The sequence below is a fragment of the Triturus cristatus genome, chromosome 5_2 (assembly GCF_964204655.1).
Source record: "Triturus cristatus chromosome 5_2, aTriCri1.1, whole genome shotgun sequence".
NCBI lineage: Eukaryota > Metazoa > Chordata > Amphibia > Caudata > Salamandridae > Triturus > Triturus cristatus.
The window spans coordinates 502,471,888-502,499,439 of NC_140588.1; the positions used below are offsets into that span (position 1 = coordinate 502,471,888).

Sequence of the window (27,552 nt, forward strand, 5' to 3'; positions counted from 1 at the left end):
AGATACTTCCTAAAATTATATCGGATCATAATCCGGTAGTCCTGGAGTTCGACTGTATGAGTTTAATGGCTAGGACCACAAAATGGACATTTGACAGAAAGCTTTTGCTTAATGAGGATTACTGTATCTGGATGGACAAATGGATCCCTGAATTTATCCAGGCGAATATAGGATCAGCTAGGATAGATATTGTCTGGGACGTATTAAAGGCGGGGATAAGAGGTGAGACACTAAGATTTGCTGCAAGGAAACGTAAAACAGAGCGGCTAAGGGTTATAGATGACTTAGCGGCTCTCTCTCGGCTGGAGCAAAAATTAGTTCAAGAAATAAATTGTGTAGGTAGGGTTAAGGAGGTTCAGGCTGAAGTTGCTGCCTGTCGGGCGAAAATTTATCAAGGCTATGCGGATGTGGCTGCTGCCAATTATCAAACACATAGGAGTGAGCTTTATGAGTACGGAGAAAGGGTCGGGAAAGTTCTCGCTAACAGATTACGCCAAAAAGAGGTCCATTCTAGGATAGTTGACCCCCTCTCTGATTCAGGCTGCTTTTAAAAAATATTATGAAAAATTGTATACATCAGAACCAGTCGCAAGTGCAGAGAGGTATCTAGCGGGAAAGGTTTGCTTGGGGTTAAAGGAACAGGATAAAGAGGCATTGTCGGAGGGGCTCTCTTGGGAGGAGATCGAAACTGCTATGCTGTCGTTAGCATCAGGGAAGGCGATGGGATCGGACTCGATCCCTTTAGAGTTTTATATTAAATTTAGGAAGATGCTAGAGGGGATAATGACTTTAGTATTTCAAGCTGCGTTTGTTGGGGTCCCCCCGGCTTCTTGGTCTCAAACAGTGATAGTAGTTTTTTAAAAAAAGGGAAAGGATCCCCAGGAGCTTTCCTCATACCGACCGATCTCTTTAATAAATGCTGACAATAAAATCTATTCGAAATGTCTGGCAAGGAGACTGGGGGAAGTTACTGGCCCTCTTGTCTCATTACAACAACATGGGTTTATCGCTGGGAGGGGGACCACGGACCACGTTAGGCGACTTATCTCCGTATTCGATTGGGCCCAGGCGATGGGTGTTCCTGTTGGGGTGGCCCTGTTGGATGCCGAAAAGGCATTCGACAGGGTCTCCTGGGAATTCTTATGGGCTGTAATGAGGTGGAAGTCATTCCCTAACGGGTATATACGGGCAATACAGTCGATGTATTTCACCCCGAGTGCAATAGTTCGGTTGGGGGTAGAGGAGTCACAGAGCTTTTCGGTTAACAGGGGCACACGGCAGGGGTGCCCCTGTTCCCCACTCCTGTTTGCTTTATTCATAGATCCCCTTATTGAAAGTTTAGAGTCTGACATGGAAATCCTACCGGTAACTGCGCAGCTATATTCAGTTAAAGTCTTAGCATACGCTGATGACCTTGCGGTTTTGTCATCAGATATGAATAGAGCTATGCCGAGAATTGAGGCTATAACCGAGAATTTCGGCGCAATGTCCGGCTATAAATTAAACTTGGAGAAGACTCAAGTGCTGCATTCAGAGGTCGGACTGCCACTGGAGGTCGAGGTGGGGGGGGCTACAGAGGCAACGTATTTGGGTATAATTATCTCACCTCAAACCCAAAATATTCTGAGGATCAATGTGGAGCCGATACTTGCTTCCTCAAATAAAACCTTGGAGCGAATTAATCGGTTGCATCTTTCCTTATATAGAAGGGGCAACGTTTTGAAAATGTCCATTTTTCCTAAGCTTTTATATCTGTTTCGTGCCATTCCAATTTTTTTTCCGAAAGATTTATTTTGTACAATAGAACGAATGTGCTCACATTTTCTCTGGGGCTACCGCCGCTCTAGAAGGGCAATTAAATGGCTATACTTGCCAGTGGAATGTGGTGGTCTGGCTCTCCCAAATTTTTATTTATATTATTCGGCCTCGCTATTTCAATTAATGGGTGTCTTGATTTGGGGTAAGACGGCAGTGTTGGACCCTGCCTTCTCCCCGTCTATATATGAGTGGTGCTTGGGAGAATCAGCACAAGGGTTACTTTTAAAAGTGTTGGAGCCAAGCTACTACAAAAAGACTAGGTTTAAAATTATCCAGGCGGCTTATTTAGTCTGGAAGAGGTTCCGTAAACAGCTATCTATTCCTAGTATCATATGGTATACACCCTTGGATTCGACTGCCTTATCGTCCATGGTATTTCAGGATTCGGTTATGCGTAGGTGGTCACAGCTTGGTATTAGGTCAGTTGGAGATTTGCTGGAGCAGGGTGAGATGGTATCTTTTTTAATATTGCAAGATAGATTTGGGGTTGGAAAGGCTGATTTTTTCAAATATTTGCAATCAAGAAGCTTCCTACAGGCCGCAATTGCGGGGGGGAAATGTCAGCCCCTACAGATCCGTATTTTGGATTTAATAAAAGGGAAATGCAAAATAGGGCAAATATACATGGAACTTATGTTAATACAATCCGATGATCTGGCTAGGCAGGAAGCAATATGGGAGGAGAAAGTGCCGGTAACTAATCTGGATTTACAGCTGGTAATGTGAACTGCCAGCTCTATTTTGCTTTCTGGCAGCCTTAGAAGCCAATCATATATGGCTAAGTTTAATTTGTATTACACGCCGGCAAAGATAGCAAAGTGGAAGGCTGGGAGGGGGACTAACTGCTCAAGATGTGGACTTTATGCAGCAGATTCGTTGCATATGTTTTTTTCCTGTCCTGCCCTCCAGCCACTTTTTCTGGATATTGAACGATTTTTGTTACAATCTTTGGGAATACCTATTTCTGTTACAGCTTCTCTGGTTTTGTTTGGAATAGAATTCAGCACAGATGTGGGCAGGCAAGCGTCATCTTATAGAGGTTTTAAGTTTATTTGTATGTCAGTTTTGAGGTTATGTATAACATCTCAGTGGCTGTATTCTGAGCCCCCGTCTTTTACAAGTTGGAGGGCCAAACTTATTTCTATATATAATACGGAATCTGCATTATATAAATTGAAAGGTATTGCAAAAAAAAAATTGGGGGCGTCCATATGGGAGCCGATCAGAACCTGGGTACAGCAATGATATCTAGTAATGTATTACTGTTTTTTGTTTTCTTCTATGTCGAGAAACTATAGATATGTATATCTTGATTTTCCTCTGTTTTCTATTCTTTGTTATATATAGTGGTCTGTCAATAATTTAGTCTGTTCTTGCTGAATCGATAAAAAATTCAATAAAAAGATGTAAAAAAAAAAAAAGGAAACTAAATAAAATGTAATGCACTGTGTATTGTGCGTGGGGTTGCTCAGAATTAAAGGGCTCCAATGTTAAAATCAATGAGGTACGGGAGCTGGGAAAGGCAAAAAGGACAGAGATAGGTCTAATGTCCTCCATGAACCACTTTGAGCCATTTTCGGAGGATATTTTTAATAGAACTGCTGCAAGTGTGTCTTCGGGATCCCCTTTAGATCCTCTTCCACATAAAATCTGGAAGGAGTTGGGCCCTGCGCTCTTTCCCACTCTGCGTCAGATCTGTAATAGCTCCTTAACCTCTGGAAACGGGCAGTGGTTACTCCACTTTTGAAAAAGACGACACTGGACCCGACCTGCGCTACTAACTACAGACCAATCTCTCTTTTACCATACCCGCTTAAAATCATTGAACGACTGGTCAGCAAAACTTTGTCTCAGTTCCTGGAATCCAACTCCAAGTTAGATGATGATCAGCTCGGCTTTCGACCTGGCCATGGAACTGAGACTGCTCTATTGACCGTGTTAGACGATCTTCGACTGCGGGCAGACAGGGGGCAATCGGGCATTCTTATTTTGCTTGACCTGTCTGCCGCTTTCGACACGGTCAACCATGATATTTTGCTGACCAGGCTGGAAGAAGTTGGGGCGTCAGGGATGGCCCTAGAATGGTTTGGTTCTTATCATTCTGATAGGTGTGAGGCGGTTTCTCTCCCGCCATATCAATCTAAGTTCTCCAATGTCCACCATGGTGTCCCACAGGGATCGGCGATAAGCCCTATTCTTTTCAATGTCTATATGAGACCCTTGATTGAAATCATAAAGGCGCATGGTGTGAAATTGGTGAACTATGCCGATGACTCCCAACTCTTTTTTTCTCTAGAGGGAAATCAGTCGATTCCTTTGACAGCCTTCCATGATTGCATGCAGGATACTGCCCATTGGCTAAGAGCTAACTCACTTCAATTCAACTCAGATAAGACTGAAGTTTTATATTGTGCTGCAGGGGGATCCCTCCCCCTTTTCCTGGAAATCTTTTGTTCCCTTCATTCACGTCTACTCTGGCTCTGGCAAAGCTGTACGTAATCTGGGAGTTATGCTTGATGCTAACTTAACTCTGGAAATGCACGTAAACAAGGTGGTGGGGAATTGTTTTTCCCTGATCAGAGCCCTGAGGAAGATTCTTCCGGTACTACCAAAGACGGCCAGAGCGCTGGTCGTTGGTAGTATCATCCTCAGTAGATTAGACTACTGTAACGCCTTACTGCTGGAGGCCCCTAAATTTCTGATTGAACGCCTTCAAAGAGTTCAAACTGTGGTGGCTAAACTGGCTCTGATGAAACCACGACACTCGTCAGGCTCGCTGGCCCTTGCAGAGCTTCATTGGTTGCCTATAATGCAGAGGGTCCAGTTCAAGTCCTTATGCCTGGTTTTTAAGGCCCTGCATGGATTTGGACCCATACCTCTGCAAGAGACATTTACATGGTATACTCCAACAAGGTGTCTCCGTTCTGACACTGCCTGTTTGGTAAAAGTCCTGAAGATTCGAAGAGCCAAGTCAGGGGGCAGGGCTTTTAGCTTTGCTGCAGCCAAGGTCTGGAACACCCTTCCTTTGGAATTCAGACAGTCTCATGATCTTCTGCAGTTTAGAAAGAAGATCAAAACATGGCTGTTCCCCAGAGCTTGACAGGTTTCGAATTGTCCTGCTTGACTTATTTCCGTTTCCCCCCCTACCGTTTGATGATGATTTATGTACTATAGCGCCAAGGTACCCGTTGGGTGATAGTCGCGCTTTATAAATATCGCATACATACATACACTTTAAATGTTAATTGCTTAAATCTGTAAAAAACAGTGCAAGGCTGTTGAACATTGCCTCGCACAGTATTTCAATAATTCTAAAAATTAATCCCTTGAGAGGCTGTTCATTTTCTGTTACAGCAGCAAAAGTTTGAAACTCTGTTCCATCTATTGGCGATCAACAGACCGTGCCTTCAAACAATCCGTGAAAGCATTCCTGCTCACACTTATCTATTTTGTAATGAGAATAGGCTTTTGTATTTTAGCACAAAGACAACAATATTAAGGATGAAATTGGTCCTCATGAAATAACATAACATAATAATATAGCATGTTATGCAAAAATACTAGTACAAGTTACCAGAAAAGAACAGATTTCGACCTCGACAGCAGTAAGTTCGATAAGTCTATTCTACATTTACATCCTCATATAAGTATACAGACGTTTATTGCCAGCAACTGCTATACACTTGCACACCATGGATTCCTAACGATACAGGCAAGCAGCTTTGATACAGGGCAAAATATTAAGAAGTAGACACCCTTCTCTGGTCCCTCAAACTCGCCCTTGTTGCCAGCACATTACTCAAAACCTTAGTATCCAAGTGAATTATCTATTGAGATCTCTGGGACATACAAAAGGAAACTTTTTTTGCAGGGTAAAGGGGTGAGAAGTTGAGAAGAACTATTGGTATTGCTTCACGTATACTGTTAGTGTTTCAGTTTCCAATGCTTCTCCATGTTTGGCTAGCACTATGAACAACAGCTGATGTTTACTGACTGGATAAAACTCATCAGGGAGGCTGCCATTTTTCTGCATCTTGTCTGCCTTCAGTGAACTCTACTGCTCGATTGATCTCAAGTTCCGTCATTGGTTCTCCAGTACTACCATCTCCTTACTGGTAAGTCCGGCAAGGTTGGCTTCAGCAAGGAAATCTGTCATCTAATCAATGTCCATTTTAGGGGTCTAATATATAAGGGATAAAGGATCCTCTGTCATACACTATAAGGATATTGCATGTCACAGAGGAGCTCCATATAGAGTAGCGAGGCTGAAGGCTGAGTTCCTTTATAAGGTTATGGAACTCCGAGGTGACTTGCAATATCCTTTTCCTGTATGCCGGGGGTACTTTATCAAATATGACACATGGTCACACCATTACCTTTCTCATAAACCACTTAAAACCATGGGGCGTAGCTCCACCATATGAAAGAGCGAGCATGTTTGCAAACATGAAGAATAAAAATAAAACCTCTAATGCAAAATCAAAAACCTGTTAGATATGTGTTTTAAACCGATATTAGAAACAGTTCAATACCAATCAGTTTTTTTACTTTTTTTTAAAGCTGCAGTAGTTCGGAATGTGTAGAAACATGCAGGAAGATTCCAGCTTTTCTCTATCTAAGGAATGCAAAAAATAAACATAGCCTCTCTGCTAGTCATTGTAAGCTATTAAAATAGAGCAGGAGAAAGAAAAGCAATGTTCCGTTTTTAATGCTTTTTTCCAGCTGTTTTTATTATGCTCCGTGACCGGACCAGCCTTTGACCTCAGTTGCGGGCTCTGGCATAAGGTATTGTGATGTCAGAACTCAACTGTAATAACTTATTATAGTAAGAAATTAGAGACCTGCATGAAAAAGGGAATCCAGAATCCCATGTATTATAACAATCATAGTTTTCTTTCTAGGTATCTCCCTTTTTTAATTCTATGTGTTCATTTGTAAGTATTAAATATAAATCCACATTAATTAATGTCGCTATTCATTGCATGGTGATAATTCAGGCGGCTAATGTATTTTTATTCTATCTGTACGGTTTTGAATTACCTTTCCAAGCATCGTTTTAAAATAAGGAACAAGGCTTCATGGAAATGTATATCGCTACTTCTCATTTAGTGTTTTGAACAATAAGCAAGGCTTCCCAGAATGTAAGTAAGTGAAAGGTTAGAATGGCTTACTTTCATTGTTTATTTCATTCTTATTGTTGGTTACAAGCAACTGTATGAACATATTTATGAATATAATTAAAAAAAAATTAGAATTACCAGTACAAGGACTGCCAGAGCGAAAACAAAACGAAAAAGCAACTGTACTAAAATGTTTTGAGTTATTTTCAGAAGCGTGAGGTACTCACATTGTGGAGGGTGCGAAGTAACTCTTACATTTTATTAAATAGAATTAGCTTTTGCTATTCTAAAAGGGGAGAAAGGTGACTGATCCCGGTTTACTTCTGCACCTCAAAACAAAACAAGAAAGTTGATATTACTTTCAGAAAATCTTTGGTAAGTGTGGGGTTTGCTTCTTGCCCCAATCACCATGTGTGAATCATTTGTTGTAATTCTTATGTCTGACATAGTCTCATAAGACTACAGCTAGAATGTTTTCGACCTCCAACTACGGCATTCCTGCAAATACTCCCAACAATCACCTCTTTCCCTGGAACCATGTCATCATTCATCTCCAAAGTAATCACAAAGATCCTTACTCAAGCAGCTCTGAAACACTGTGTCTTTCAACATTTGTCCTGTCATTCTGCGTCAGCCCAAACATTTTCCCGGCAGGGAAAGCCATATCTGGATAAATCGGATTAATCCTGCATGACATATGGCATTTGTCAGACAGAGTAGTCTCAAAGTATCATTATAAATCTTACTCTTCTGTGAAACTTACATACCCCAGAGAAGAACACATATTTTGTGTGACTCTTATTCTATTCTCTTCAGAGATACAGTATGTACAACTCATTCATCAGTTCTGCGAGATTTAGAAGTGCTACACATCACTTACCTGCCTAGCCCTGGGTCTAGTACCCAGATGAAATCATCCCTATCCACATGAAGCACAAAGAGCATTCCTGAATTTCTCACATTTGGTCACACATTCAGAAACAAATTCTGCAGTACAAGTGTTAACGATACAGGTCTGTGTACACTTTCATTTATAGTACAGCGTAACAGACGTCGGATATGACACCAAGGCCCTATTTTGGACATGGCCCTCTCTGCAGGGTCATCCCCAAATGTTTTGCCTCCACCCTCCTGTTTTCTGAACCTGTTTTTGTTCGCCTATAGGACTCAGTGCATTTTACCACTGCTAATCAGTGCTAAAGTGCTTGTACTCTCTCCTTTAAACATAGTAAAAATAGCTTTCACCTCATTGGTATATTTAATGTACTTATAATTCCCTAGTAAAGTAGTAGACTATATATCCAGGGCTGGTAAATTAAATGCTACTATTGGGCCTGCATCACTTATTGTGCCACCTACTTAAGTAGCCCTTTTAAAACATGTCACAGGCAGCCTGTAAGTGCAGTTTTACACTGTCATTTCGACCTGGCAAAATAAACGTTTTTCCAGGACTCTACGTTCCTTTCTTTCTAATACATGTCCAAACCCCTGGGGTAGGCCCTACACAGACAGCCCAAGGGGCAGGATGCAGTGCATTAAAAAAGTTGGAGATGTCCTTTTAACTTGATCCTGGTAGTGAAAAACTCTTAAATTCCTTTCTACAGTACTGCAAGGTCTGTCTCTCCCACGGGATAACATTGGGTCACCTTATTACATTTAATAAGTGCTAACTTTCAATTTGGAGCAGGTAGGAAAGTTGAGTTTGGTCTCCAAGGAATTGTAATGTTAAACCCTCTTTAACTGTAAAGCTGGATTTGATGTCACAATTCTGAAAATGCTACTTTCAGAAAGTGGCATTTTCTTGTCTGAACCCAATTGTTGGCTGCAGCGTGTATCATGGGCCATGTGACTAGGTGTAGCTGGCAGTTGGTCTTTGTGTATTACTCCCAAACAGTGAGACAAAGGGGATTAGGTGTTGGCAGAATGGGCCATCTCTGACTGGATAGGGGGCAGAGCTGTCATCTACCACACTTGCACATCACAAGACTCTGCTGCAGCACACTCTCAAAGGGTTTCACACCAGTCTTTTGTGCTCGCAGACAAGCTGTGGCCAGGACAGGGAGGCAGGAAATACCAGACTTATCTGTAGGTGGAGGATTATAGGAGCTTCTTCCACTTTAAAGTGGCAACAAGTATAAATATTGGACCTTTAGACCCAACTTTTCAGTACACTACTAGACCTGTGGAAGACTCAGAAGAAGGACTGCTGTGCTGTTCTGCTGCCCTGCTACTCAGCTGCTGGAGTGAGAAGGAGTGGACTTGCATCACAAACCCATGACCACCAGAGTGACTCCAAGGGCTAGTTGGCTGGCCTCCTGATCAGAGACTTAGGGCCACAAATGGCTTCAATCTTCTGGACCCCTGCACCTGAACTTTGCCTTCTGCGAGTCCTAACCAAGTGGTGCCCCTCCAGTCCTGGACCCTTGTAATTGGAGCTACAAGTACTGTACTGTACTAGCCCAGCTGTAATCTCTACCAAAGCCAACGCAGTGTGACACAAACCCTGTGCTGCTCGCCATAGCACCTCACCGAAACAGACACAGCATAATGCACTCTCAACACAAGCCCACATCATGGCCCTCGCAGCTTATCGGAACCCCGTGGCATGAAACATCCTCGACGCGGACCTCGCACTGCTCCACAACCGGGATTTAAGGTACATTTCTTACTGGAACTAACTAGGTCCCTGTATCCAGCTTGCGCTCTATCGAGGTCCGGCACAACCAGATAACAACAGTTTCAGCTTTGTGCTTTTAAGCACTATTTTTACCTAAACCTTTAAAATTGCATATCTCCGGTCTACAGATTGGATTTTTGCTGTTTTTGGTGTGAATTTTTATTTTTGATTTTAATCTTTTCCTAAATTGGTGCGGATTTCGTATTTTCACTTCATTACTGTTTGAGTACTGAATACATATTTTACGCAATGCCTCTAAGTTAAGACCGACTGCTTTTGAGCAAAGCTACCAGAGGATTGAGCACAGATTGATTTGGGGTTCACTTGTGTTTCACCCTGAAAAAAACTGAGGTTTCTGCTCGAGTAGGGTTTCTCTCTCCTTAACCAGTAACCCAATTTCCTACGTTGAGGCACAAAGAACATTCCTGAATGTGGCACACTTGGTCATACATTTTTGGAGTACAAGTGTTAATGATAAAAGTCTGTCTACCATTTAATTCATAATACAACGTAACAGAATTGGGACATGACAACCAGGCCCCAATCCACAACCCCATCCTCCCACATACGAAGCTAAGAGGAATGGACATTTGAACTATACTATACCCATACCTTTGACCTTGTGAGAGTATGAGTTTACTGGGGAGAACAGGCAGCATAGGCACAATGGCTCACCAAAGCTCCTTGCTACCAAGGACCACCACAACACAAAGAAACAAATGTAATATGCCATGCACTGGCTTGGGTCTTACTAAATCTCTCTTCCACCTTGATGAGCAAGCAAGAAGCTGGATAAGCAGCATCCCTCAGCCCAAAGAGCAGAGGCCGCTTCTCACCTATTCTAACAGACCCAGCAGGTATCCTGTTCACCTTTCATACCTTGGCCCCTAGAATATCAATGCATTTTTCGCACAGGAAGGCTGGAGATATCCAGGAGGGGTAGCTTTCTGGTGAGTGTTACCACAAGGTGAAGTGTGGAGCTCCTGAGAAATGGGGACCATAACCTCACACACTTGATTAATATCAGAAAAACACAAGGGAAACCCTACTCACAAAGAATCAGGGTAAGTACTGTGTGTCAAGAGTCAAGGGTTCTCGTGGGAGCAATAGTGTACTATATTGGTACTTACAAAGCGCAATGGCAATAACAATGGGTCACGTGGATTTCAGACAGAGAGGAGGCCGAGTACAGTGTGATTGAGTATTTACAGTTTATTTAAAATATTCAAACAATTTTGCACATATATACAACAGTTAGTGCTTAGTGTCCCCAGCGTGCATTGGAACCAAAAAAACGGACTAGTGACATTTGTGACATTTACAGCTTGGTTTCCATCATTTAAAAAACAACCATTTCTAGTTCTAACAGTGTTTTCAGACACTGTGTTCAGTAATCAGTGCTGATACAAAGATTTGTTTTTCATTTATGTCGACGGCGTTATGACCCTTCCAAGGATGCAGGGACATCTGAAAGGATAACAATCAATATACGCAGCCATGTGTGAGAAGTGAAGAACACCGGTCAAGTGAGAAGAATATGGGAGTACACTCACACTGGACCCAGCCGGGTACTCAGTGTGAGGGAAGAGGGAGAGGCTGGCGGTATGGGATGAGGCAAGGTGGATGCCAATGCTTGTGGTACAGAACTTCTTGGGGAGTATTATCCGTGTTATGCCTCCAGTTGGTGCGGGTCAAACCATGTTTTTTTTGGTTCCAATGCACACTGGGGACACTACGCACTAACTGTTGTATATATGTGCAAAATTGTTTGAATATTTTAAATAAACTGTAAATACTCAATCACACTGTACTCGGCCTCCTCTCTGTCTGAAATCCACGTGACCCATTGTTATTGCCATTGCGCATTGTAAGTACCAATATAGTACACTATTGCTCCCACAAGAACACGTGATTAATAGGCAGCCTCATCAGATATAATCAGTCAACTGCAGGATCTTCATGGGAGCGAAGCAAAGGGAATATTATCTTTCTTAGTCACTCTCTTTCAAAACCATCATGGGAAGGAAATGCACTCCAGTATGTGGATTTGTCGTTTCTGTCAAAGGAATGCCTTGTGGATGTGTCAGGGATGTCTGTAGTTTTGGATGAGACTGCATTTATGACATGTGTAATGTTGCTATGTATACTTTAAGTTTACATTGTATGGGTTTTTGCATTAGTATTTTCCTTTGTTTTCACTGTTTCTTTCAGTCGCCTCTCCCTTGGTTTTAACAAGAGTAATGCGGGGGACGGGGGGGTTGGGAGGTGGTTGGTTGGCGGGAGGGTTCTGGAGGTGACAGTTGGTCTGAGATTGTTGGGCTCTCTCTGTCTATGCTGTGCAGTGGTGTTTGGAGGTGGGCACCATTTTGTTTTATCATAGGGCACCATTCAATTTATGCAGTCCACTGCAGCATAACCACACCGTGAGTGAAATGTACAGCCTATCACCAGTCAAGTTACAATGGGGAATATAATTATCAGGATCTGCGGGGCTGTTCTACCATTCTTTAGTTAACATCACCATTACAGCACATAAACATCGTATTAACTTTCTTAATTGCCTTCCCATTAGTTGTGATGTATACAACTGTACTAACTGTACTTCTTCCTTGCATTAGCGACTCGTGTGCCCATTTCAAAATGCAATTTGAACCCCCCCCTCAACAATTTTTACAGAATAAAGGTGGTCCTTTTTGTCCCCAGGAAAAGACGGAAGGGGGAATTCCAGAAACATCTTGTGGATACTGATGCCAGTAAAATGAAGTTTTTCCTCCGCTGTCCTGGGTCTGAGGGGTGGAAACATTCTGAACATTATCCAAAGTAGAAGCACCAGAGGACGAAGATGCACATGATGAATTCCAACACGCTATAGTGAGACTAGAAAACCATCTGAAGTCATCAATAAGCATCACGGTTTTTGTAAAGGAGACAAAGGGATAGCAAGACTTCTGAGGAGTTCCCCCCTGCTTTCAGGGGTTTATTAGCAACATGACGCTTTTGGGGAACCACAGACGAGATGATGGGAGGCAAACTGATGGTCAATATTAAAAGCAAATGTATCCAGGAAAAGTTATGCGTCATGTCACTGGTAACCCCACATTAAAAAAAGTTATCGAATTGTCAAAAGCCTTTGAACAGTCGGTTTCCTGGTTGAGAGAAGTGAATGTGGACAAAGTTGATTGCGAAATGAATGAGGCGTGCAGTGTTAGTGGCAAATAGGACGCATTTCATCCACTGAGAAAGAGAAACTCTGAACCCAAGTGGTCTTGTTATCATTGTGGCAGTGCTTCACATAAATTGTCTTCAAAGAACTGCCCAATTTGGGATAAAGTGCAATATCTGTGGGTGCATAGTTACTTTGGGAGCACTTGCAAAGACCTCAAGTGAACTATCAAACCCAGGATGGCACAAGTTAGCGATATGTCAAGAAACAGCCAGAGGAGTATGCTCCAAGCCCTTGTGATATGGTACTCGTGGTCTGTGAATCCCATGACAAACTGGAGGATAGTGCAGATATTCCATCAATATGCGTACAACATGTTTTGGGGCATGACCAGAGTGTCATGGGCCTCCCTGCATGAGCATAATTCAGAAAAGGTTTGATACCTTATTTGCATTACAAGCTGGGATACTTTATTCTCTGGTTATCCGTGCAGTTGCCTTAGAGGAGCGCAGCATACAACTTTAATGGCAATTTCCCAGCACAGAACATATTCAAGGAAAGATCTGGAAGGATCCAAATCTATGTCACAGGAGAGAGAGAGAGAGCGAGAGGAGAGAGAGTGTGTGTGTGTGTGTGTGTGTGTGTGTGTGCATGCGCTTATATATATATTTATTTTATGCAGGAACAACCAGAGATAGGTGCAGACTGTTTTGAATTGCAGAGCATAAGATCCCAGTTTTAGCGGTACGAGTATGTAAACAATATTATAGACCTATGATACTTAGTGCCTTCCTATGTGTGTTTGCAGGAAGCTTAGGAAATCTTTCAGGTTTGTTTACCATATTAAACTCAAGCAGGTGGCCATTCCCATGAGCCAAGGATTGAGGGGGAATGCCAATTTGTGTGTGCAAGGATATGCAATATTTTCGTGAGGAGTATTGAGAGACCGCATCAACAGGGAATTGAATCCCCTGAATGAGTGTCATCTGTTGTATTGGCCAAGAATAGTACTGGAGGTTTCACTTAACGTGTGAGTTTAATGCCCTCAAGTCTACGTATGTCATTGATAACCACCCACTTCCCAAAGTTAATGAACCAATCTTTATTTTAGAGGGTGCCGCTGTCTTTCCCACATTTGACCTGTGGCACAAGTATCATGAATTTGATCTGTTTGAAGAATCGACACCATTGACTGCCTTTATTGTGCCATTTGGGCTATTCCAATACAGAAGGATGCTGTTAAGTCTAGTGCCAGAACTTTCTATTTTCCGGTGTCGTTTATACCACCTGTTTAAAGACTTGGAAGAAAATGTCAGAGGTTTCCAAGATTACATCTTAGTGTTTACTAAGGATGCAAGGGACATTTTGACATTCTTAGCAAGGTATACTCCGAGTAGAAGAGAAGTGACCTGGTATTGTCACGTGATAAGTGTCATCTCTTCCAGGCTCATATTAAGTACCTTTTGCTCTCCCTATCACAACAAGGAGCAATATCTCAAAGGTCACTGGTGTAGACCATCAAGAATGCAACTCCACCTTGCAACAACGAAAAACTGTTATCCTTTCATGGCCCTTGCGAGTAAAACTCAGTCTGTCCAAGGTTTCACCACAATCTTGGAACCGCTGAGCAAACTCGTATGTAAATGGGCAGAGTATATGTGGGGCAGTGATCACGAAAAAGCCTTCAGTTTGTTGAAGTCAATGTCCCCCACCTTGAGACCTTTTTTCCTCTGCAAGGTGTGCATTATCGCTAATGATGCAAGTGAGTATAGGCAGGGAGAAGTGTTATCCCATTAGCCGGTAGGTAGGTTTGGGTAGTAGGATATGTCTCACAAACTCTCAACAAAGCTGAAAGACGGTATGCTACCATTATGCGAGATAGTCTTGCACGTGTATGTGCAGTCAATCATTTTGGACTCTTCATTTGGGGCAACAAGTTTGTGTTCCAAAAGAGTGACAACCCCTTGATTCACATCCTGGCCTCTGGGTGTGGGTTGAGTTCTGTGGATTGCCACATGATGCTCCAAATTACAGGAGAATTACTTTGAAGAGTCACATGCACCTAATTCTAAAAATGTTGAGTACGATGACAATGATATTGGACGTAGTCACTTGTGGGAAGGATGGCGGGAAGGGCAAATGACTGAAGAGTTTCGGACTAATGAAGATGGCAAGGAGGGGGTGCTCAAGTTGGTATTTGAATACATCTGCTCAGGTTGGGCAGGTGTGCCAGAGATTCCATTCTGAGAGCTAGCCACTACAAACAATAGTATTCGTTTGTCAGCTACAGCAAGGCCATGGTCAGTTCAATGCAGTGACTTAGTTAAAGCAGGGGGAGAAGCCTTCACATCATGATAAGACAGGAGCTGGTGTTTTAACCACCATGGTAATTTGGTGAACAAAGAACAGTTTTTCCTTGAGCCAAACTCCAGGATGCTTTGCCGCAGGAGTCGGAAACACTCCTTGTTCCATTGGCCATGTGAGCTGTAGGTTGTCCTCTCAAAAAAGACAATAAAAAATGCTCCATTACAGATGTGCTGTGGTGACTGCATGAAGTCAAAATGAACACAAAGGATTTACTAATTACAAGGCGATTTAAAAATATGCACCCAAAAAGAAAGTGATGATGGTGAGGCCACTCAGTGAAGAAACGTCTCCTGCGTTACTCAGATTTGCTTTTAATGGACAAAGTACCTTCTTGGTAGTTGTGAGCTCCATCTGGCAGGGCAAGGAAAGGCAGGTACTTCCATTCCTCTGGTAAGCTGTGGCTATCGTGTCCCTCCTCTGGGATTATGGGAGGATAGGAAAATTCCACCTGAAAAAGCAAAGGTTAACAAATTAAGGATATGATAATGACACGGCAAGTGACAGAGTTGAGCAGTGAAGCAAAACGGGGCTCAGTACTATGCAGTAATACACACCGCCCAATCCTCAGCTAAATAAATGCTTATGGCGAGGTTAAAATACTTTTCACCCCTTGTTGGTATATGTTTTGATATTCTGTATAAAAAGTCAAAGTCACCATGATTGAACTGTTGGATTGTGCAGTTGCCTCTGTGGTACAGAGCACTGCAATATATGTGCAACTTGACGCAATAAAATTTGTTTTAAAAAAAATACTTATCACCCCTCCATTTGATCACAGTGCTTCGAACAGGTGTCTTCATACACTGGTGGTCTATCAAGGCCCATTTAACTATCAATACATGTACCAAAAGCAAGGACCAAGCAATATTCAGATTATGACACATATGGACTGCTCCATATTGGTCCCCTAAAAAATAAGCACAAGGTCTACATTTTAATTTGCATCCCTCTTACTCACCACACTTTCATTGGGGATGGTTTCCATACAATTACACTTGGTGTACTTTCAAAGTATGATTATATTTTGATGGTTTTTTATGCAAACACTAGTTTACTTAGAGACGGTGTTCTTATATATGCTAACTTTATAAGGATAAATCAACACAAAGATGAAAGCAATTGATGTTGTTTCTGTATTCAATAAATTGATCTGTGTCGCATACATGCGATTTTTAAGCAAATACCAGAAAAGGCGTTTTTCTTCAGATATCCACTGACACACAGGGGCTCGTAATTAGTGGCTTATTGTGAGAGGTAATATTGCTGCACTCAGTTAATAGTAGTATTACTGGGCCAAATGTACATTAGGAAGCGGTTTGTCTCCTATGTCCCCAGCAGATCTTTGAGCTCAGCCTCCCAAAGTCTGATGATTATCCCTCGATTTCGCAGGTCACGGCTGGGAGGCCAGTCCGTTTCTGTTAAAGCGGCTAAGGCTTGGAGCTCTCTCCCAATGAAACTGCGGCATATTCAGCACTTTAGACTTTTTAAGAAACAACTTAAAACTTTTCTCTTCAACTAGACGACTCATACTTTCAGCTCCATTGGGCTTTGGCAACTGTACACGCCAGGACACTCTTGAGTATTTGAGCGCAGTATAAAACCCTCTATAACCTAACATAACCTAACATATTGCAGATTGTAGTGTGTAACTGGTGTGGTATTGCCTCCACATTCTGAGTTCCACAGCTTGGAAAAGGCAAAAAGACTGTAATACCACGTGTTTTTTTACCTTTTGTTCCGAAAACAAAACTAGGAATTTGAAGAATTTCCCTGCACAAATTCCACAAGGTGCTACCTGGTGAAATGTGTGTCAGGAAAAGGTAGGTACAGACCCCTTTAAAATGTAACGTTGATAGTCAAGAAAAGGAACATTATCTACACTTCTTTTAGTTTGAGACTCAGACACTATAACTAGGGGAGGAAATCATAAGAGTCAACATTCTAATACTTTGCAGGGTTTTGGCCGTTGAGTAAAGAGACTCTAGAAATTGACATGTTTCATCCACACCAAGGTGAAGTCCTGGAAAAACATGTGTTATCAGAGAAGCATAGAGTTGCTGCACAGGTTATGTATGGTAGTGAAGTGTCACACAGGAGACACTGCAAATTGAATAAAAATATAAACTGCCATCGGGAGAAGGTCTACTGGGATATCTTTGAATTGCTCTGGGATTTGACTGGCTCCGTGAACAGAGAACAAGCTAAACGCTGTGGACGCAGTAAACAACCTATTTGTACTAAGCTGAGAACATGATTTGAGTCTCCCACACTGAAAGGATACCAGTAAAAGTGAGAAACATTTTTTTTATAGCGGTACATTTAAAAGAGGGCAGGTCAAGGGTTTTAGATAGTGCTTACAAATGACAGTTAATCCCTTTCAAAAAGTTCCAGTTTTTTGTCAGAAATGGAAATGAGGCAGAGAAACACAGGGATATACTCTGGATTACACAATTTGCTGAAATATGAAGGCCATGATTATAAATCGCTGATTCCACAATTAACCATGAGACCACTTAACCTTCCCTAAAACATGAAAAGGGCCATAAGTATTATTTCCTCAGAAAGCACTAAAAAATGTTTGGTCATCTGCTATGCTATCCTTTAGATTTGTGCATATAAGTAAATGTACTCCAGTAAGAATCAGTGTTACTACTAGGAGTAGCATGATAGGGAAACCAAGGTGATGGAACCAAGAAGGTACAAAGAAGTCACCCAGAGCAGGGAAAGGAATGTGAATGAAATGCTGCTTGAAGTGAAGGCAACTGAAATTAGTAAATGATATGAGTTGTAGTGTGTATATTACCTACAGCCGAACCAGAAATTTGTAAGTTTAAGGTTCCTCCTGATGCACCAAGCCAAGATTTGGAACCAAAGGAGGTACTTGGTGGGTGTTTTTGTTTATATAAACACTAAAAGGTACTTAAAATGTGCACCGAACTGCTTTTCTCATGTCAGATTATCATTTGTTTATAAGACATTTTATTTGTTTTTTCACTTTATGCAACAAGTGGTACATAGAGAAAACAATCAGCAACCGTAAAAACATAAGGTACTGAAGAATAACCAGCCACACCAAAGAAGCCACCCACCCCAACTCGATGCATCCATCATGGCCGTTCATATAGCTACACCTCCCCAAATTCCACCCACCCCCCCTCCCCCACACTGTTCACCAGTCAGCGATGTAAGCCTGAAGTTCTTCATCTAGGACCAGTCAAGGATCTGCTGGTCTTTGGAGGGTGATGCCCCTGTATTGGCCCTAAATAGCCTATATTTTATAATGTTTGCGAGGACATCCTCTAACTGTATGAATTGTGATTTCTAATGACATGCATCTGCCCAGCGCAAATTTCTGTTTCTCTAGTGGAGGAGGCTTCAAACCCTAGCAATGTCTCTTTTCCCCACCACCAACCCCAGCCACATAAGTACTGTCTGATATCTATCGGTATTCACCTCTGTCGTGATATGGAGGAGCACGAACTTCGGCTCTCTAGGTAAAGACCAGCCCAACACTCCCCCACCCATAGTCACCAACACTCCCTCCCAGAATGGGGTCAAAGTTAGGCATCAGGCTAGATCTATAACTGTTTTAGCAATGCCTCCAACCAGTGGTAGTGGTACTATACTAGCACCAGCTAATTATGGAGATGTGTCACTGGCCATTCTTGTAGCTTACAGCCTGGGAGATTTCAGCATGAGAGACAATCTAGATTTGTTGTCTTAATGAATATGCTGTGGAAATCTAGATCTAGTAGAATATTTTGAAGTGCATCTCTGTAAATTCTCAGATGGTGCAGCCATCCCTGCCAGGATAAAAGTACCTATACCTCATTGATCAGGATTTTCATTTTTTTGTTTGAATCTTTTTATTACGTTTTTATGCATTCGGTATACTACATTTTCAATGAAGAAAAGAGGGACTGTAGTCCCATTACAGCCAAAGTAGATCTTATAAGTGGTATACAGAATTGACAACTACATCTTTCAACAAGTACAGAGGGTAAAGCAGTCACTTGATCGCACAAACCACAGGTTACACTTGCTTAATAAAGTTCAGCAAAATAATTAGCAAGTTAAAGCATTGAGCAGTCCACGTGAATCCCATGAGGGGGTCAGCTACCCATACCTTTGCAATAAAGGAGAAATGATTCCATTATATGAGAACAAAACAGTGGGAACAATGGGTGCCCGTAACTTCAAATCCCAGCACCTCCCCGCCCCAACTCATACTGTCCAATGAAGTATCTAACTACGCCAGTAAATATGGAAGTTGAAATACAACCTAAGTGGCCCATGGCAGGAGGAAAGACAGATCAATGTGGTGAACCGCTAGTCAGTATGCGTAACAGCCAATCATTGCGCGGCCCCCGTTTTCCGAGTCTGGAGATCTGTCAGCATGGCACCCCAGTTGGAGGCCATGGGGTATTTTTGCTACCCGAAAGCATTTTCCCCATAGCATCCTCGCTGTGCAACGCCAAACTCTCCACCCACACCCACACAAGGAAGGACTGCATCCATGATGGGTGCTCTGGGGACTTCCACCTTCGGGTGATGAGGCGTTTTGCCAACAGGAAGCCCAAATCGAGAAACCTGGAGGTTGCGCTTGTCTTCTTGGCCCTGGAGGACAGGCCCAGCATGTAATGCGGGGCGTTCCGTACAAGCCGATAGCTGGATTGTGACACCTTGGCAATGAGTATGAAGAGAGGAGCAAGACCACAGCATATGGAGCAGGTCTGCATCCACCAGAACACATCGGGCAGGCACTATCTGCACAGTGGAAATAGCGGTTGATTTTGGTGGGAGTAAGGTAGGCCCTGTGTGTAATATAAAACTGCATTAGGCGGAACCTCGTATTGCGCTGTATATTAGTGGGGCTATGCAGGATTGCAGCCCACTCCCTGGCCATGCATGGTCAATGAGGTCACCCTCACAGTGGGCACGCAGGGATGTATGTGAAGGTGCAGTGTGGGTTTGCAGTTAGTCAGCCAGCCAGTGTATTAAGTGCCTACCTGTCCCATAACCTGCAGATATTGCTCTACTAAGTGAGTCAGTGTCTCATTAGTTAAAATGATCAGGATTTTCATGTGGGTAAAGAGGTACTAGGGATCGTGGGAGACCGCTTCCTGTAAAAGAGAGTACCCCTTCTGAAGGATTTGCCAGACAAACTAGTACAAGTCATCGGAGATTCCATCACTCTTACACCTATTTACATTGCACACAAAAGAAATAACATTCAAGCATTTCTTTCCTGTTGTGGGGATCGAGGCACCGGAGGACTGCTGATCTCAGCTTCTAGAACTGCCTCTCGACTGATGAACATTGATGTTATTGAGGGGGCATCTTACAGGGGTTTATCTCCGGAATCTGTCACTCTCTTTTGCCATTTTAAACATCAATTAAGGTGAGGGTAACAGAGAAATAACTATGTGCTTGTGGCTTTGGACATCAGTGGTGCGATATCCAATGTTACAGCCGGTAAACACAGAAAGTACCAAGAAAGGAACCTCCAGAGTAGAGAATGGGGTCAGTGACAGCATGGTTTTGGGCTTCAGGGACAACGACGTGGGCAGGTTGATCCAGCGCCAACTGCGACTTAGAAGACCGTGTCACCAGGCCGTGACGTCTCAGGTCGCACCGTGCCATAAAGTTCAATCCAGTCCAAAGCTGCAGATGGATCTGTGAAAAAATACACTATCCTCAGAGTACAGCAGCCCCAAATCGCACAGCTTCTTCTTTACTGCAAAGAAGGATGCCCTCTAAATTTGAACCTGAAGAGTAAAGACAGAATACAGAGACACTTTGGCATTGTCCACCACCAATGGACCATGTGCACGGGCCTGCTGTAGGAGAAGATTCCGGTCCCTGAAATGTAGAAGGTGGGCCATCACAGGACACGGCTGAGCCCCAGGACAAGGCTGAGCCACAGGACAATGCTCACACGTCGGCACCCTGTGCGCACGTTCTAAAGCATAGTAGTTGGAGACCTTTGGGGGCCACAACCTCCTGGAGCCAGGTCTCAAGGGAAGCCACCAGGAAGTCCCCCTCAGCATGCTCGGGTAGCCCCACAATGGCAACATTATTTCTACTAGCCCGATCCTCCTGGTCATCGCAGCAGACGGCCACGCAATGAGTCTGCATCTCAAGAACTGAGATATGAAGACCACTAACTGAACCTCTGGCGTCCGTGACTGCACCGTGGTCTCCAGGGCAGGAAGCCTTTCTGAAACCTTACGCGTATCCTCGGAGAAAAGACCCAGCTAAAGGGAAAGGAAGTACATTTAGACCTTCAATCGGTCGCCAGTAGCCTCAACAGCAGCCCGAAGTTTATCAAACTTGTCGTCCATGTATGCCGTTTCTCCTGCCTAATCCCTTGGCAGAGGGGCACAAGCTGCTGCGTTATCCCTAAAGCACTGAGTGCACCCCTTAATGGCACAAAGACAGTGCATGGGCTCCCAGAAAGCGCAACTAGTAGAGCCACAGGAAAGGTCACCAACTCCCCCAGTGACACAAAGGGGGAAGAGATCTGCAGAAGACCAGGGCACCGAAATGAAGGATACGAGACCCCAATCCAACAAGGACACAAGGCCAGAAGCAATGAACTGAGGCGGGTGCCCAAAGGATGGAAGGTCTCCAGACACTCGGGAGGTGCCCCTCAACAGTCACAGCAGTATGAACTGACCCTGCTATAGATTCACAGCACAGGGCCTCGTTGCCCTTAACTCAGCACACCCCTATAGGCAACACAACACTGGGGCTCAAAGGCTCATGAGACAGTGGGACAGGGGCCGAACAGTCCACGACCCCCCTGAGCAGAAATAAGAAAAGAGGCACTAACCCCACAAAGCACACCACCACAGGATTCGTGAAGACAGCCTTGATGTACAGGGCAGGGGTGTAAGTCTAAATGTGCACAGAAGTCACACCCATGTGACTCCAATGCACCGGCTGCAGTAGGCTGTAAAGTGAGATGTGGAGGGCTCCTGGGTCTGCGCCCACACAAAGTATCCACGGAAGAGGGGGCGCCGCATGTGCAAGCATGGCAGCCTCAGTGGCCAAAGCGGGGCTGCCATTTTGAGCCGGGCGTCTGCGCTGGAGCCGGAAGAGTATGGCAGATCCTCGCCCTGGTCCAGCACCCCCGGAGTCCTCTGAGCACACCTCCGAGGTCCAGAGAGTGCCGGCAAGCCTCCCCATGGGAGTGGAAAAGCAGTGGCTGCTGGACGAGACCAGGCAGATCGGGCTGGGAAGAAGCTCTGACCCCTGCATCCCTAGAACATGGACGCTAAACATGCTTTTTAAAGTGTTTTTTTCTTAGCGCAGTTTGTGTGTGTGTGGTATTGAAGAGATCGAAAAAGGTTTGTTTATAATCACCACAGTGTACCTGGATCCCTATTTAGGGACTGTTAGTAACCCAAAAGCATTGATGCCACTTCAACTGTGTATTGGATGGTGTTCAGCATGGCTATAAAAACCTGTCTTTCCCATTTAAGCATTGGTGCATTTAACTAAGTTTACTAGTGTCACCAATGGGTGTGAAAACAAATCTAGTAGAGCTTAGCCACAGATTCCGTTTATGGAACAACTTCTCTGGGGTATTGCATTGCTTCTTCCCACTCTCTGTCCTCCACAGCCCCAAAGTCTGTTCCATCCATCTCAAAGTCTACTCAGTATGTTTGATGCATTATTTATCAAGGTTTTTGTTTCAGTGAGGTGGTATGTTTGGTCAGAGGCTCCCATATAACTCTGTTTTCTAACGGACTAAATGCTTGAATCTTTGTCTCTGGAGTTACATGTGTCTTTAGAAAGTGTCTCAGCCCAAAATACTGAAACAAATTCTGTGTTAGCAAGGTCTGATTCAGTTTGCTATTCGTCAGTCAATGCGAAAACCCAGCCCACCACCTCAGAGTCATGGTTCAAATTCTATTTTTTTCCATCTCTTAATAGCACTCTGAGTTTAGTGTTTACCTTTCGGGGAAAAAAAACTGTCAGCATTATTTTGTAGGGTATACAAACATTTGGAAAGAAATATAATTTTGTTAAGCACTGCCCTACCCATCAGCAAGGATACCCATTGTTAAGAAGTACACTCCATTCTTGAAGTTTTATCAGATGTTGTAATGATTTGTATTTAAGATTTTTTTGGGGTTGCAGGTTACATGGATAGCTAAGTTTTGATAGCTATTATGTGGTATCTTACATAGATTTTAAATTGAGGATTAGGTGATCACTACAACAGTGAATCTATAATAGATTTACCACAATTAATACTGTATTAATACTGAGCCAGGAGTATATGTAATATATCTGGAGGATCTGAGCCAGTTATTCTGTGGTCAGTTTTGGGTCCGCTATATATAAAATAATAGCATCAGCACATAGTGATATTGTCTTCTTCCAATCTCCTCCTTACTGCAGAACTTTTACCAATCAATCTCCCCTAGCTGAACAAGTCAACAGACAGAGTCAATGCAAAAAGCATAGTTGAGAAAGGGCATCCCAGTCTCGTTCCTGTGTTTAGTTCAAACTTTCTTGACCGCAGAACATTTACTTTTACTCTGGTCAATGGCTACTTGTACAAGAGTCATATCCATGATAGGTATTCAGGTCTGAATCTCATTTTTGTTTAGAATTGCCACTAGAGAAGACTATTCCAGCGAATGAAATGCTTTAGCAACAATCGATAAGAGAATCATTGTTGCTTCCTGGGCCAGCAGTCTATTGTTTCTAATAGCGAGGCACCCATAAAAATGGCACTGCTTGCTACTAGTGCAAGATGAGCAAGGACAAAGCTAGAGACTATGCACGTCTTGGGACGGGGACCAAGGATTCAAATGGCAAGTTATTCAACAGGGCGCTATTCCTCTTGGTACAGATGGTAATTGGAAACACCCACAGGTTTCCACAGCACAGAGAAGGGGCGAGGTATGAAGCAGCGTCACCTTCAGCAGCAGCAATATGGTGCTTTCCCTGTCTGCCTTGACGTTAAAGTTGATAGAGAGGAAACTACATTTAAACCTTAGTGACATTTAGATAGCCAAATATGACACTTTCTGAGAAAAAATAATAAACGTGTACCAACTACACGTTTTAGAAAACATGACAGAACAAGAGAATTTAGTTACTGCATCGTAAAAGTAAGCAGAAAAAAATGTAGCTTAGATGGTATTATTCGTATAAATAATATAGAATGTGATTTTCTAATGGACAAAGAACTTTATTTCATTAACGTGTACTAGAAATGTGTAAATGGTGAACTCATGTTATGGAGTTTCTCTCTAATCATTCTTTATTATCATTTATGTGTGAACAACTAATGTGAATTTTACAAATTATTATGATGAATCTGACTAAAATCTACCATATATGTGTGTAAATGTGTGCACTGAAATGACAAAAGAAAAGTAGGTATCACAAATTCATAATTAAGAATGCATTTATGGGGGAGGAGCCAAGATGGCGACCGGGACGGCAGCGTAGGCTCCCGGCTCCGTGAACCTCCGCACCCCGCACAGATATCCTGCACGAGATCCTTAGCCTGCGCTATCTACCCGTGTTGGTGAACGCGAGCGGCAACCGGCCATGTGACCCCGAAGTTTCTGGCAGCGGTACCGCCGGAGAAATGTCCGTCTGAAGTTTGCGGCCTGTGCAGCCCCGGAGCCAGGATCTCGAGTGAACGCCGTGGCCGGGCGGCAGTGCAACAACAACGGCCTTTGGTGACTGGGTGGGGTCGGACTGCCGGAGTGGTGCGAATGTCGGACTGCGCTTCGCCGTGGTCGCTCCTACCACTAAGCGTAGCTGAACGAGTGCGTGCCTGAGGTGGCAACTACAGGACTCTCCGGTGATTGCTTCAGCCTTCGCCGGTGAGCTGCCCGGACGCCGCCCGTAACTTGTCCCGATTCTTGCGGGCTGCTCCCGGATTTTCGCGGGCGCTGGTCCGTGGTGGGGACGACTGTGGCCCGTGACCACACACCGGACACATTGCTTGCCTGCCCTTGGAACCCAGTTGCCAGTGCCATGGAACCCGAGGCGCTTGTGTCTGAGCCCCGGTCCCGATCTGGGATGGACCTACCCAGCGGCCATTTTGGTATGCCAGAGTCCACCATCCTGTACACTGGGTTGCAGCAGGATTGGGAGGGTGTGACTCTGAGGAGCGTAGCGGAGCGAGCGCCGGGAGCTATACTGGGGTACGGTGACCTTCTCGAGGCTCTCGGTGCCCTTCACTCCACCCTGATTCACGGAGCCTGGGTGTTGGGGAGCAAGCTCGATGGAGTGACATCAGCGTCGGAACAGTTGCCGTTTGCCTATCCCCAGGTACACTGGGACTTCTCACGCCGCGCACGGGGGGACAGTGTCGTGGCCGCCCCTGTGAATAGTGCACACCTGGACTCTCCGGACAGTATATTAACGTGCGAGCAGCTGGCTGTGGATTTGGTCTGTTCCGGAGGTTTCGGACCTGAGCGGGGGGTGGTGGCCTTGTCCCGTGCGCGGTCTCCGACGACCCAGGCAACGTCCAAGCAACGGTCGCCCGCCCTGGCTGATTCCGCCTTCCTGGGCCTGGTGTGCAGTGTAAATCCGGGCTCGGCATCGGGAAAGGCGATCCTCCCTAGAGCTGACTGTGTCGATCTTCAGAGCCCTCTACCCTACCTGTGTGTGTCGCTTCCTGAGTTTTATTGGACACTTCTCTTCCTGGTAACATTGGACATGGCACTGGGACGAGGGGTATGCATGGGTGGGTTTGCAAAGAGTGGCCAAGGATGATGCTGACCCTTTCGAGGTGGTCACCTACTAGGCGGGCGGGCTCGGGAGTTGTGTGCTCTCATGGCATAATTGTTAGTGTACCAAGTGCGTAATGCTCCTTACTCCTCTTTGACAGGGTCGATTTTGTGTTCTTTATTGTATGCCTTATGGGAAACCGTGTGGTGCGGGAGGGAGAAGCCGGGGGCGTGTTTTGCAGGCCCTCCTCCAGTTTATTAATACTCTCTCTACCCCCCCGTCTGGTGGGGGTTCCTTTCCTACTTCTTTTCTCTGTTCTTCTATATTTCGGGTCTGGTTCCGGGGCGACAGGCACACTGCTGGGGGGGGGGGGCCGTACTCATCTGCAGAGGTGCAGGGTGGAGGGTTGGGGGGGGGGATCCTTTAGTCTTTCACCTCCTTTTTCTATGGCCTCCTTTTCTTCTCTTACTCTTCTTTGTCTTTTTCTGGGATCAGCATGGTAGTACTCCTTTGTTGTTAATCACTGCTGTTTCCGGAGTGCCATAATTTCCGTGGAGTTTCCTGGGTCTTGGGGCAGGGGGTTGCAGGCGCAAATGGCCGTGTCATTCCTCCACATCCTGAACTTACTGTTTCAGCACCATTGCTTAGATAGACTGCTGTGTATTGTTTACGTTCATCGTTCTGCCTGCCATTTTTCGCTGTTGGGAAACTGTTTGGCACCTGATCCTTCCATCCTTTTCTATTATAAAATGTAAACCTTTATTATCCTGGTCTCCTACCTGGGCTGTTCAGAGACTGAGAGTATGCTAGTGTCGAGATTTTGCTCCCCGAGGTACTGACTGTGATAGACCTGCTTTCTGTTATTCTGACTGTTTAGCGGCCGGCCCCGGGGGTTGTAGGCCCATATGTGTAAGTGCTTGAAATGTCAATAAAGGTTTTCAAAAAAAAAAAAAAAAAAAAAAAAAAAAATATGAAACTTTAACAGATTGTATTTCGAATATGTACTAATATTATGCATCCATAACAAATGACCAAAAATGTATTTTAAAATATATTTGCACATTAATACATTTGAAAGGCAGAAATATATCATACTGACACATGTTATTTGTAATCAATAAAAAATGATTTTAAGTGAATCAAAGTCATACTAGAATCATGACATCTTTATATTTCTTATGAATTTATACTTAATAATTATATATATTTCACGTTATATTAGAACAATTTGATGTATTAATTCTTGACTTGCTGAATCTATTGCTCGTGAAAGAATTCCTCAGTATAATAAAATAATATGAAACTGTGTTTTCTTTCCCGAGTTCTCATGTACTATACAATATACTTTGCTATATTTTCCTGATACAATCCTAAACAGCTGACTAAGATACTATCCTCTTGAACTGTCCTATGTGTTTTTGATAAAGGAGCATTGTTCCAATGTTTCACATACTGGATTGCTGAAGGGCTACATAATAGTCCCACCTATTTCTCCACATTTTGTGGCTTCTTTACGTCACCTGACACCCATTCTATACAAACTGACCAATGGACTGAGTGGTCTGACCAAATGAGGTGATTCCAGAAGGTGTCACACCAGGAACTTTAAGAATATAATATTGCTTGATTTAATGGTTGGCAAGGGAAGGACAAGCAGCTGTTGAAGCTGTATGGTGATGGATGGCATGCTCACTATT

General features: G+C 43.8%; 1 protein-coding gene across 2 annotated transcripts in view; it reads right to left on the reverse strand.

The window, feature by feature from the left end:
- AVL9 (AVL9 cell migration associated) overlaps positions 1–27,552 on the reverse strand; it is a 425,217-nt gene that overhangs the window by 239,071 nt on the left and 158,594 nt on the right. For both annotated transcript variants that reach the window (XM_085607507.1, XM_085607508.1), the window contains exon 2: positions 15,473–15,593. In XM_085607507.1, coding sequence (XP_085463633.1) covers positions 15,473–15,593 — 121 coding nt within the window. The remainder of the gene's footprint in view (positions 1–15,472; positions 15,594–27,552) is intronic.